Source organism: Bos indicus, chromosome 2 (genome assembly GCF_029378745.1).
Source record: "Bos indicus isolate NIAB-ARS_2022 breed Sahiwal x Tharparkar chromosome 2, NIAB-ARS_B.indTharparkar_mat_pri_1.0, whole genome shotgun sequence".
Taxonomy (NCBI): Eukaryota; Metazoa; Chordata; class Mammalia; order Artiodactyla; family Bovidae; genus Bos; species Bos indicus.
Window position 1 is genome coordinate 27,954,275 of NC_091761.1, and position 14,266 is coordinate 27,968,540.

Genomic DNA, 14,266 nt, shown 5'->3' on the forward strand with positions numbered 1-14,266 from the left:
CAAGATTCTGCCTCTTCCAGTGGTTTCCAGATGGTGATGTTTCTGGTCTGTGGACACCACCTTTTTTTTTTTTTTAATTTTAAATAGTGTCTGTTTATTAGCTGGCTTGAATTTTTTTTTTTAATTGGAATATAGTTACTTTATAATGTTGTGTTCCACAACAATGTGAATCAGCCATAAGTATACGCACATATGTTCCTTCCCTCTTGAGCCCGCCTCTCACCCTGCTCCCCATCCCACCCCTCTAGATCTTCACACAGCACCTGGTTGAGCTCCCTGTGTGATACAGCTACTACCCACTAGCTGTCTGTTTTACATGTGGTAATGTATATGTTTCAGTGCTACTCTCAATTCATCCTGCCCTCTCCTTCCACTGCTGTGTTTGGACCCCTCTTTGAATAGCAACAATCTAGGTGAGAATTTTGAAGATTTGCCTCACTTCTATTTTCCTAGAAGTGTATTGTTCCATTTCTGGAATATTTATGTAAGCATCACCCCAAACAGAAACTATTGGCAAAAAGTGAATTAGTCACTTCTTGCAGTATGTTTTTCTCCCCTTGAGACGCCTGTGCATTTATTTGTTTTGATTTGTGCCTCTGGCATTAAAAGCCATGCTTAATGCTGGAACTGTTTAAAACTCCAAAACTGCACTGTGTGCTAAATTGTTTTTCTTGCTGATTTTTACTGAGTCCACTTGGGGATTGCATCGATTTTGGCCTCTGATGCAATGGTTAACCCTTAGCAGCCAGGAAGTTTGAATAAACATGGCTGGGCTGGAGAAGGACCGGGGATTGTAAGAATTAAGTAGCCTTTGGGTACAAATACCAGAGTACTGTCCGGGGATGAAGCAATACGGACATTTAACGATCTCTGTAACATTAGTCAGTTTCAGGGTTGGTGCAGAAGCCCATGGGTAGCACAGAGGTCACGGGCTCTTTCCTACTTTTTGTTCTGCACATCCTCATGTGACAAGGAAAGGAGCCTTTGTAGGGTGGTTCTGTATTCAGGCAGAAGATTTTCCCACAAGGGTCTGTACCATATTCCCTTTGGATCCCATGGGCCAGGACTAGGGCAGACCCTCAAACCAGTCACCAGAGGCCATGATTAACTTAGCTCTTGTACAATTGATCAGAATACTGGTAGAGAACGGGGTATGGATGTTGGGTAGGCAGCCAACAACGTATGCTGCCAAGGACTCATATTCTGAAGAAACTACTGCATGCTTTCTGTGCCCCTCATTGTATAGCTTGTGCAACTGTTGCTCAGAGAAGTTAAATGGATGAGCAGGGAGTGTAAATGGGATCACACACAGGCCTGTTTGATTCCAAAGTACCTTGTCAAGGTAGAAATGTGGCTGCTCCCTACTCACAGTGCCCCCCCTCGGTTCCTGTACTTTTCCCTGCAGTTCGGGGTACTTGATGGGGACTCATCAGGACCCCATGGTGGGCCTCTGAACAGGGGCCATGTATTCCTTACCAAGTGTGTCACTGTTTGGCCTCTAACTTAGTTATGCTGATACTCATGGTCCGATGAAACACCACTGTTGGAGAGAAGACTTTGCCTTTGAGCAAAGTGGCATTATTTCAAGAAGGAAACCAGCCCAGTGAATGTTGGCCACTGTGATTGTAGGTCTTGCCACATCCTGCCTTGGCCCCCCGGGTCCTGGGCTGTGCTTCTTGCCCTGGATTTGCCAAGTGCTACACCCGGAGGTGCAGCATCCCCTGGAGGACTTGAGGCATCCTCTCTGCCCGTCTGAGTCCATGCTGACCCTCTCTTTCTCTTGCCTGGTTTCAGGGATTCCCAGCAGGCACGAGGCGATGCTTCCCTCGGTGGCCCCTTCCCTTCCCCGCTCTCTTTCCACACAGACTTGGCTTTTAGTGCCTGGAGCTCTGATGACGCTCTGAAGATGGCAAACCTCCAGGAGAGTGAAAAGTTGTTCCTATTTAATTTACAAACAGAAATAAAGCAAGCAGAAAAACTGGTAGAAAAGGCTGGGCTTAATTATACATTAAAAAAAAAAAATTGAGAAACAGTAATTTGGGCAGTTAAAAATGTGAAAAGCGCAGTGCTCAAGGATGTGATAATGGGGTAAGTGTCGCAGTCAGAAGGGAACAATACTGGAAAACTGTTGGCTTCCACATACAGGATGAATTATGTCTGAGGATTTTGCCTTGTTTTACTTCGGATGCCTTGTGGGGAGAGAGTTAGTTAGAGAGCGCTGTGATCAGAGCAGTGCTTCAGGAAGACAATTGGATTTGCAGTTGGAGGAGGCATGCCTCTGATTCTGTAATCGCTAAAGCCTTCACTTACTCTGATCTGTGTTTTTACTCTCTCACCAAGAAAATCAGAGGGTGGAAAGGGCACCTTGGAATTACTAGCAAAGAGAGGATGATGCCTTTAACATAATTTTTCTATTCATGTTGTTTAGTCATTTAATAGTCACTCTGTTTGATGTCATATTTCCCCATGTTAGCTCTCACTAGAAGACTGATATTGCATTTAAATCAAGGCTCTGTAAAATTAAAGCTACAGCCACTCCAGTTGGACATCACTGTGCTTACCCGGTGCTTCCTGAACATAGATGGGGAATGCACCATTGACACACATTTTACTATTGGGTTGGCCAAAGCATTCGTTTTTTTCCATAAGAAGGCTCTAGTAGTGCTTTGTCTTTAACTTCATTTGAAATAGTTTTGTTAGCTTGTATTATGACTGCTGTTATATCAGTGTGTATTAAAAAAAAAAAAAAAAACTTACCAAAATTGAACTTTTGTGTAGCCATTTTAACATTGAAGGTGAAATAAAAATAGCAACATTTTCAGCATATTATGCTTTATTATTTCAAGAGAGGTTAACAATGCAGCTGAAATGAACCAAGAAAGATTTGTGCAGTGATGGCTAAGGTACTGTGACTGATCAAATATGTCAAAAGTGGTTTGCAAAAGTTTTATGTTGGAGACTTCTTGCTAGATGATGCTTCACTGTTGGGTTGACCAGTTGAAGCTGATAGTGATCAAGTCAAGATGTTAATTTTCTAGAAAAAAAAAAAATCAACATTATATCATATGGAAGATAGCCAACATACTCAAAATATCCAGATGAAGTGTTGAAAATCATTTGCACCAGCTTGGTTATGTTCATCCTTTTGTTTGGGTTCCACATAAGCTAAGTGAAGAAAACCTTCTTGACCATATTTCTGTATGTGATTCTCTACTTAAATGTGAAGAAAATGTTCCATTTTTTAAAACAAATTGTGACAGCAATGAGAAGTGGATACTGTACAGTAATGATGAGTGGAAGATGATGGGGTAAGTGAAATGAACCACCACCAACCACACCAAAGGCCAGTCTTCATCCAAAGAATGTGATATTGCGTATATGGTGAGATTGAAAGAGAGTCCTCTATTGTGAACTCCTTCTGGAAAATCAAACAAGATTAATTCCAGCAAGTACTACTCCCAATTAGGTCAACTTGAAAGCAACACTCGATGAAAAACATTCAGCATTAGTTAACAGACAATACATAATCTTCCATTAGGATAATGCAAGACTGCATGTTTCTTTGATGACTAGGCAAAAACTGTTATAGCTTGGCTGGGAAGTTCTGATTCATCCACCATATTCACCAGACATTGCACCTTCAGATTTCCATTTATTTTGGTCTTTACAAAATTCTCTTAATGGAGTAAAAATTCAATTCCCTGGAAGACTGTAAAAGATACCTGAAACAGTTCTTTGCTCAAAATAATAAAAAGTTGTGGGAAGATGAAATGATGAAGTTGCCTGGAAAATGGCAGAAGATAGTGTAACAAAATGATGAGTTCATTGTTCAATAAAGTTTTTGGTGACAATGAAGAATGTCTTATTTTTACTTTAAAACCAAAGGAACTTTTGGCCAACCCAATAAAAAAACAATATACAAAACTAAATACCTTGTTTAAAACAAAATAACTGTCCATACAATTCCTAACAATTAAGAAAATATTTCTTAATTCTGTATTATACTCATTACTGTATTTTGCATAATTTAAATCGTAATGTGCTTCTTTGTATGTTCTTTATTCACCAATGTTGGCGGTATTTCATTTTAAGGAAACCTGTGGGACTCATGAAGACTGAATGCTGGCAGCCCTGAAAATGTTCCTGGGTGTTTAGAAGTACATTTCAGTTTCAGGAGTAAAGTTTTGAGTCTGTCATGAGAAAAATAAAAACAAAACTGGGAATCAAACCAAATTATGATGGGATTGTTTTTGATGATATAAATCTGACATTCAGGATTAACCAGAACACCTCAAACTAGTTTTTCTATGTTGGGTAATCACAACTAGATTTTTACTCAGAGATGAGCTCAGAAGCTGTTCAGTATTAACCCTGTTATTCCTTTTTTATATTTTCTCTTTGGTACTGAAGAATATACTGAATTTCCCCACAAAGGAGCCTGGGGCTGTGTGGCTAAATCTCCTCTGTGAAGGACTGTGCATTTTATTCAGACTTTCAATAACTTGCTGCGTGGTCATTGGCAAGTCATTTCACGTTTTTTATTTTTTCCTTATCGTCGGTTCCAATACTCATTAAATTATCACATTTTCTTAAGAATTTGTCTCATCCTGTCCTTTTACAATATCTCTGTTCAAATATAGACTCTGTTGATTTTATTCTTGGGCAGTGCCTGTGGTCTTCCCTGTGTCCAGTCTTTCTCCTTTCCTGAACATCCCTGCAGGATTTCTTTTCCCCAGTTCTCCTCTTGACTGGAGAGAAAGCACCAGAAGTCTAGGGTGGTGACTGGATCAAGTACAGTTTCCCGTACCTAGAACTCAGACTGTGTGGTTGGGCTCTTTGATAAGCTCAGTGCCTCTTGGCTTTTCCAGACCTCGAGGAAAGAGGTTCCAGGGCCTGCTAGCTACTGTGCTAGCCTCAATCCCCCAGCCAGCCACTTGGAGATCTGCAGGAATCAGTATCTGTTGCAACCCATTTGAATACATTTTAGGAAGCTCTGAGCTATCAAATGTTGATTCCATTACTCTCTAGCCAAGTGTGGAGTGGAATTAGCCTTTTTTTTTTTTTTTTTTTAAATGCCCAACTCAGGTTCCCTTTTGCAGATGTTAGTAGGTATTATAAATGTTAGGGGTAGGTTCGGGTGGGCTTCTCACCCATAATGTCACGCCCAACTTTTAAGGAAATGAAGTTTCAGACCAAATTTTGCCATTCGTTAGCAAGCAAGAACCCTAAAGATTCACAGTTCCGTAAAATCAAGGAGATTTCTGTTGTCTGGCTTCCTGGGTGAAAAAACAACTTTACCTGAAGCAGACATGCCAGCATTCTAGATGCGGTGTCCTTGTACACTTGTACTGGGCATCTAGAATCTAACTAGACAGGATACTGGTTAGGGGTTTAGCTTACAGTCGGGCCAGGCTGGATGCTTTCTTTCTGTTCATGTGAGACGGAGAGTATATCTAAAATTTTCTAGCCACTCTCTTTGTGCTCACTGCTTTGACTTTCACCAGTGAAAACCTGTTTCTAACATGCATCATGCCTGTCAACAGGTGACTGTTTTCCCCAGCGATAGCCCCTTTTGGGCATTCACCTGGCCCCTACTCATCTATACTTAGATATGGGTAACAAAAATAATTCTAACAGCTGCCTCTGGCATCCTGAGTCAAGTGCTGCCAGACCCTGAGCTCAGAATGCCAGTTGACCACCTGGGTTGCAGTACCACGAATATAGCATCGCATGGTGTATACTGAAGTATTGTGGGTAAATTTTAAACATAACACAATCAGCAGATTAGGTTTTTTTTTTTTAATTTATTTATTTACAGCTGTGCTGGATTTTTGTTGCTGCATGGGCCTTTCTGTAGTTGTGGGGAGCAAGGGCTACTCTGCACTTGCGTGCTCAGGCTTCTGGTTGTGTGGCTTTGTGTTGTGGAGCGTGAGCTCAGGGCACACTTGCTTCAGTAGTTGCAGCTTTTGGGCTCTCGAGCACAGGCTCAGTCATTGTGGCTCATGGGTTCAGTTGCGCGTCATCTGGGATCTTGCTGAATCAGGGATCGAACCCGTGTCTCTTGCATTGGCAGGTGGATTCTTTACCACTGAGCCACCAGGGAAGTCCCTGCAGATAAGTCTTGCAGGTTAAATCAGGCAGATAGAATTGCTTTAGTATACTTTTCCATCTTTTTTTTTTACGTATACTGAATTTGTGGTCAGTAACAGCAACGACAAGAGTAAAATTATTAATATATCAAGATTGTGATGTTTTGCTTTCTCTGGGAAAATGGGGGCATCTGCAACACCAGGGCCCTTTTCCTCTATGACAACTTTCTTCTCCAGCTGAATAGTGGAGGCTTGATTTAGAAGACACTGACAGTGGGCTGCTGGGAAGGGCCCTGGGCTTCCTAATGCCCTCCTCCACTGAGACAGCTATCAAGTGCCTTTCATCACTGGGATCATGCTGTTGGTTTTCAGGACCCTCTCCCCTCCTATTCCTGCCTGGGCTCCTGTGGGTGTTTGGGTTTTTGAGCCTTGCAGCTGTCAGAGAGTTTTTCTTCTTGGCTCAACACTTGCGCTTTGCTCATTGCTGCTTTGTCTGGAATGTCATTTCCTTTTGGGCTCATCTGTCCAGATCTCAGACCCATCTCCAAGGCCAGGTCCAAGGCCCACTTTGAGATGGAGACTTGCGCGACTATTACGATCCTGGCTCCTCTGCTTTTACACAGACCGCAGAGCACAGCATTTGGTTCTACATGTTGTTCTGTTTCCTGTCTTCTCCCTCCTTGATGGTAATATTCCTAAGGTCAGGAAGCTTAGCCTTCCTTTTTTTCCCTTTGCCTGAGTGGTGTGTGGGATCCTAGTTCCCCAAACGGGGTCCGGGGTCGAACCCGCGTGCACTCTGCAGTGGAAGTGTGGGGTCTTAACCACTGGGCAGCCAGAGAAGTTCCAGCATCACCTTCTTATATTTTATACCCACCACTGTAAAATCATTAATGCTTATCCCCTCAGCCCAGTTAAAAGGCAAAGAACAGTAGCTTATTGATCTACCTAAAAGACGCTTACTCCTTGGAAGGAAAGTTATGACCAACCTAGACAGCATATTAAGAAGCAGAGACATTACTTTGCCAACAAAGGTCTGTCTAGTCAAGGCTATGGTTTTTCCAGTGGTCATGTATGGATGTGAGAGTTGGACTGTGAAGCAAGCTGAGTGCCGAAGAATTGATGCTTTTGAACTGTGGTGTTGGAGAAGACTCTTGAGAGTCCCTTGGACTGCAAGGAGGTCCAACCAGTCCATCCTGAAGGAGACCAGTCCTGGGTGTTCATTGGAAGGAGTGATGCTAAAGCTGAAACTCCAGTACTTTGGCCACCTCATGTGAAGAGTTGACTCATTGGAAAAGACTCTGATGCTGGGAGGGATTGCAGGAGGAGAAGGGGACGACAGAGGATGAGATGGCTGGATGGCATCACCAACTCGATGGACATGAATTTGAGTGAACTCCGGGAGTTGGTGATGGACAGGGAGGCCTGGTGTGCTGTGATTCATGGGATTACAAAGAGTCGGACACGAATGAGCAACTGAACTGAACTGAACAATTATTTTACAGTATTTTTATCCATGGTAAAAAGAAATAGGGGAATGTTGTAAATGTGAAAATAATGTAAAAACAGACATTACCAAGAAGGCTGAAAACAGAGATCCAGAAAGATTAAGTGCCTTGCTGGAGTCACACAGTTGGGGAATAGCTTAGTGTTTGGTCTGATCACTTATCTATCCTGTACCTGGTCCCTTAGAGCTGGGCTATTTCCTGACAGCTCTGCCACTTTCTAGATCAGGTAGTGGCACCCCAAAACCTTGAAGATCCTCCCCAGGGCTCAGCAGTGTTCACGTATCAAAACACGACAATTCCCAAAGTCACTAAAATTATACATCACAAATTAGGCAAAGGTGATGAATGCATATTAAACTAACCACACCTAAACAGAGCAGCTGTGGAAAAGCCCTGTGGCATCAAGAGTTAGGATGCTAAAGATGGTTCTGTCATTAATGAGGACCAGCAGAGTGTCCTCTGCTGATGGTCCTGCCCTTAGTGGAGAGAACATTGTGTCGAGATGATGATGCAGAGGCAAAGGCATCATCCAAGCGCAAAGGCTGCACTGCTGAGCGTAAGGATGGTGGTGGGTTCGGGCAATTAAAAGTAGGTAGTTTAGGAGGGCTGGGCTTAAGGCTGGACTTCCCAGGTGGCGCCAGTGGTAAAGAACCCACCTGCCAATCCAGGTAGACTTGAGACTTGGGTTTGATCTCTGGTTTGAGAAGACCCTATGGAGGAGGGTACAGCAACCCACTCCAGTATTCTTGCCTGGAGAATCCCATGGATAGGGGAGCCTGGTGGGCTATGGTCATGGGGTCGCACAGAGTGGGACATGACTGAAGTGACTTAGCAAGCATGCACAGGCTCGAGGTCGTAATTTGGGAGTAGTGATAGATGAGGTGGGAGAGGAAGGGACAGTCAGAGTTAACGTGTTGTGCTGAGGGATTCTAACTTGATCCTGGGAGAGCAAGGAGCCTTTAAGACTTTTAAGGAGCCTTCAGGTCTGAGACATAGAAGGGCCTGATTGCTGGAGGCTGGATCTGGGGAAAGCAGGCCACTGGTGATTTAGAAGGTAGCCACAGGAATCTTGGCTTAAACCAAAGCAAGAGCATTGGGGAAGGAGAGAAATGGATGGATTCAAAAGGCGTGAGAGCCTTTCGTTACCAGGATGACAGCATTCTTTCTGGTTTGAGATGCAGTTATTCCTGGAGGCTGGTGAACTTTATGTGTAGCCTTTGATTCCACGTTGCCAGAGCAATGTTCGTGGTTTCTGACCCACGTGTATCTGGCTCCACTCCCTTGAGCTGTCTAGCGGTCTCTCAGCAGTCAAGGGCCCTGTTCACTGTTAGTGCTCCATCCCCTCCTTCCACTTGTCTCCTGTGAGCTGCTACACAGAGTATACCTGCCTTCCTGTTTACACTAGCACACTGTATACTTCAGTCCAAAAGTTCTCTTTCTCAGTACATATAAATCTTTTTCTATATACGTTGGCCATGCTGCTGCTAAATCACTTCAGTCGTGTCCGACTCTGTTCGACCCCATAGACAGCAGCCCACCAGGCTCCCCTGTCTCTGGGATTCTCCAGGCAAGAACACTGGAGTGGGTTGCCATTTCCTTCTCCAATGCATGAAAGTGAAAAGTGAAAGTGAAATCACTCAGTCGTGTCCGACTCTTAGTGACCCCATGGACTACAGCCCACCAGGCTCCTCCGTCCCTGGGATTTTCCAGGCAAGAGTACTGGAGTGGGGTGCCATTGCCTTCTCCTACATTGGCCATACTTAGGAGCAAATTGTACCTTTATTCTGTAGTCATAGGGTGAGCAGATGTTAGGATTGGTGTTTTCTGCTTGTGGAATTCTTCTGAGCTTTTAAGACGTTTAATGATCTGTTTATAACTTATAAGGGAGTGTTCTAAATGGAGGCTGTGAGTACATATGTGAATCAGAAAAATACATTGAAGAGGTATTGTCAGTAATGAATTACAACTGTACATCTCTCTCAGCTATTTTTGGAGCTTTAAAAAGATCTAATCAGATGGTATTTTTAAGGAATTAAAAAATTAATAATGGATTTTTATCTAGATTATATCTTTTAGGAAAATATATGTTTATTTGGGTGTAGAGTTGCTTCAACGCCATGGAAAAGAATTTATTTTTCCTTAAAGCAACTTCTACCCATATTCTTATTTACAGATGGTATGTATTTATTTAACATTATCATATTTCAAAATTAGTTTAATAAAAATGGAATGTTGGATTCACTTTTAAACTACTTTTCAGAAATACAGGTGAAGTTGAAATTTATATTTTCCAAAGCCTTATCTCGTATTGTCTCCTCCTGTAGCCAATATGGTAGATGCTTACAAATGAATAACTCCATCTAGCTCGTCTGTAAGAGAATGAATGTTATCTCCTGCTACTTGCAAGAGATTGGTTCAGTGGTTTTAGAGGTTTCTTTTCACAAAGTTTGATTTTTTTTTTTTCCTGACTATAATGTAAGAGTTAAAATAGAGTTTGGCACATGTGTGCAAAGTAAAGTATATGACATTTTCAGAATATACTTTTGCTTACTATTAACATGAAAATAGCAGTTGGAGTAAAGACTCCCTTTGTCAATTTTTGTCCTTTTACTTGAAGTTGTAATCCTGTTGAGAGTGAAGTACATTTAAATGTAAATAAAACGAAACAGTCAACAGATTTCAACTCAGAGAACTGGTTCCAGTGTTATTGCATAACTCAATAATGCAGATCTAACACAAATGCCAGTATTTGACCTTGGTTTGTTCTTGATGCTGTTCTTTGGTAATTGCTGTCATCCTGGCAGTCACTAGAGGGCCCAGCTATGGAGAGTTATGTGAGAGCAGTTTGAAGGGGCTCACACTGTGTAATCTGCTACAGTGTTTTGAATTATTGACCCCCCCATTTTTATTACTATTTGTTGTTGTTCAGTCACAAGTCTTGTCCGACTCTTTGTGACCCCTATGAACTACAGCACGCCGGGCTTCCCTGTCCTTTACTTTTTCCTGGAGTTCGCTCAAATTCGAGTCCATTGAGTGGGTGCCCTTATTACTATTTACCTGTCCTTGAATTGGCTCTTACTGATAGGTCTGCACTAGCTCCAGATAATTGATCCTTTAGCTTATTAACTAATTTTAACCATTAGTAAAAATCTAAGCACAAATTCATGAATTAATAATCATTGGGTGTTCCGTCTCTATGAGCTTCTCAGATGCTGCAGTGGTAAAGAATCCACCTGCCAATTCAGGAGAGACAAGAGATATGGGTACTGCTGATTTTAAGATCAAGTCCATGTTAGCATCATGACCTAGAAAAAGCTTACTAGCAGCAAATCACTTAAGTTCTCTCCACTTTGAAAATACAATATGTGTAGGAATAATACAGGCTTCCCTGGCGGCTCAGACGGTAAAGAATCTGCCTGCAGTGTGGGAAACCCAGGTTCGATTCCTGGATCAGGAGGATCCCCTGGAGAAGGAAATGGCAACTCAGTCCAGTATTCTTGCTTGGGAAATCCCATGGACAGAGGAGCCAGGCAGGCTGCAGTCAATGGGGTCACAAAGAGTTGGACACAACTGAGCAACTAAGCACAACAATACAACATTCCCTCTCTACTTTTACATATAAAACCGTTTTTGTATAAATGCAGACACATATACAATATGCTTAATTTATTTATCGCCTCACGAGAAGAACTTCCAGTATATGATGGATATCAAGAAGAGTATTATTTCATTCTACAGACCTTTCTGTCTATACCTATGAAAATTATCCAGAAAGCACACATTGGGGAAAAAAACAATCTTTGCTGACTGAGCTTTTCGTTTGTGTTGATGGCCATATGTAGACAAACCTGGGCATGTTGGCTTTATGTATCTGGGTTTGTGGATTTGCCATTATGTTTTTGGCTAGAATGTTACAGAGCACTGTTCAAGCAAGGGCATGGGAATGTGGAAGTTGGATATTATTCATCCTTTATTTCAAAAAATAAATCCATTCCCCAAACATTGATGATGTATAGAGAGGCTAGAAAATAATCATAATAAAAGAAGAACATAAAAAGAAACACATGCTGGTTTTACTGTCTTCAGTGTTATAAATGATTTTCTAAAATGAATCATAGCTAAAAGCTAAGATCCTTTTTCTAAAAGCTAAGATCCCTTGTAGTTAATTTAGGGCTTTGGGAAGGTGTTTATATTTTTACTGTAAACTTTTATGTTTGGTTAAGACTTGTGATGACTTTCTGGTAGAAAATATAACTTGATATGCTGAGCTTTTGGACTGGGCTTGCTGACCTGTGATGAGGGCATACTCTGAAGTGTAGGGAGCGGTAAGTGGCAGGAGTGCCCTGGTGTGTGGCTGAGACAACTCCATCACCATTGTGAGGCCCGCCAGGAATAGAGATGTTCATAAACTCAAAATTTATAAGCCATAATGTCTTATATAAAATAAGGGTGATTTTTTTTTTCCCTTTCAGATTTTGGGGTAAGTGCTTTCTTAGCAACAGGGGGTGATGTTACCCGGAATAAAGTAAGAAAAACATTCGTTGGCACCCCGTGTTGGATGGCTCCTGAAGTCATGGAACAGGTAAAAAAAAAATAATAATAATAATGTTTTGATTGACACAGTATAGTTGTACATATCATTACTCCACTAACATTTCATTCAAATCAGTCGTTTTACTAGAATGCATCATGTAAGGTTTAATTCCCGATTGCTGAGCCTCAGCAAAGTAATATCAAAGTTGAGCACACAGAGCCGTGGACTTCTGACATAATGTTGAGCCCCCCGCCCCCATCATGTGTAACATGCCTGCCATGTAATTGTGTTTTTTTCCTGCTTCCTTTCTTAGGTGAGAGGCTATGACTTCAAGGCTGACATGTGGAGTTTTGGAATAACTGCCATCGAACTAGCCACAGGAGCAGCGCCTTATCACAAGTATCCTCCTATGAAAGTAATTACTCTCGGAAATAATATGTCGGGTTTGAAGGATGATTTAACGGAATCCATTCGCTAATTCTCTTTAACATAGTCATTTTTTCTGAGGCCCAAGGAGAATTAATGGAGGGATGCAGCTGAGTTAAATGCTGTCTGATGTTCTCAGTGGACAGAGTGGAACAAAAGCAGCCTGGTCCCCAGCCCTGAAGCCTGCTTTACATTCATAGCACAGAGGAATGTGGTCAGATTGGCCGGTGGAGGCTGAGAGCTGTGACAAATGCTGGCCATTACTCTCTGTATGGTGGAATACCCCAGACTCCCCAAGAAAAATCTAAAAATAGATTATAGTGATATCATCTTTACAGAGGATTTCCAGATTTTCAGGCCTTTTTTTTTTTTTTCCTTTTCCATGATCTATAACATTTCACTCTTGTTCTCATAGTGTCCTGTTGGTAATTCATCTGAAGTAAGGGAGCCCAGTGTTTTTAGGAACAAACATACATTTGGATACTACTTTTAGATTTTTTTGTTATTCTTTTAACTGGCCTACATCATCATTTCTGTTAGTTTTGAGGCGGTGGTATCAGGACTGTTTTATCCAACTGGATTTTGTCTTGAGGCTGAAATAGCTTGAGTGGAAATTATGAAGGTGTTTTACAGAGAATATGGTGTATGTTTGTTTCAACTTTTTTCTAGGATTTTATTGGAAAAGCTTAGGAGGATTAGAAAAAAAACAAAGCAGGATTAAAAAAGTTAAATAATCTTACTGATTAAAAAGTTAATAACATTCTTGTTGGAGATAATGTTGAAGTACAAATAAATAAAGAAAACAGCCATCCATAATCTCATCAACCACAGGTAACCCCTATTAAAATTGTAGCATAGTTCATTACATTGTTTTCTCTATATTTAATATACATATTTTTAATGTAAATAAGATTCAGGCATGTACACACCTGATTTTGTTAGCTGAAAATTTAAAATTGAGGTGTAAACAATGGAAGTGACCTTTCAGGGAAAAAGTACTGAAATAACTCTGAGGACTTTCCTTCTATCTGGTTTTTCTCTATTATTTTTTCTTAGGTCTTTTTCTTTCCCCCCTTACTTTTTAGTGTTTTCCACTTGAATCCATCACATTGCTAATCCCAGCCTGAAGTCCTGTAGGACTTCTTCAGATCTGACAGATTTTCCACTTTTCTTTGGGTTGCTATTGTCCTCTACAAACAATAAACTGTCACTTTAATCCTTCATCTTTTCCCACGTCTGAAAGCACTTGAAGAGAGTCTTGGCTATACAGTATTTGCATAAATTAAGGCTGATTTATGCATTAATGAGTTTTTTTTCATTTTATAGATCAATAGTTTGCTACAAAGTCTACTCTTTTTTTTTTTTTAAGCAAATAATTTTGACGTTAGTGTGAAAGAATGGAATTTTTTACCTTTCCGATGCGAAAACTGTATTTTCATTTAGTTTTGTCCCTTTCCAGAAGCAGCATGGTCTTTTCCTGGTTATGGGTTTTAGCAACTCCGTTGTATCCTGGCTATCTTTCAGTGTCTCTGTTTTGCCAAGCTGTTAAGCATTTCTGTATGTTTTTTCATTAAGAAAAAGAAGGAAATCGTGTGTTACCTCCTGGGATGTTGTGGATTTGTTTCTAAGGCTGGTAATGTGTTACAGAAGCCTTGAGCACGGGCAGTTCCTTACTTGGGAACAACCTGTAAGCATGAACATTCCCTGCTGCT

The 14,266-nt window shown here is 41.2% G+C and overlaps 1 protein-coding gene across 2 annotated transcripts in view; it reads left to right on the top strand.

The window, feature by feature from the left end:
- The window catches only part of STK39 (serine/threonine kinase 39), a 321,213-nt gene that overhangs the window by 111,587 nt on the left and 195,360 nt on the right, over window positions 1-14,266 (top strand). For both annotated transcript variants that reach the window (XM_070803818.1, XM_019971542.2), the window contains exons 6-7: window positions 12,067-12,176; window positions 12,442-12,543. In XM_070803818.1, the coding sequence (XP_070659919.1) occupies window positions 12,067-12,176; window positions 12,442-12,543 (212 nt within the window). The remainder of the gene's footprint in view (window positions 1-12,066; window positions 12,177-12,441; window positions 12,544-14,266) is intronic.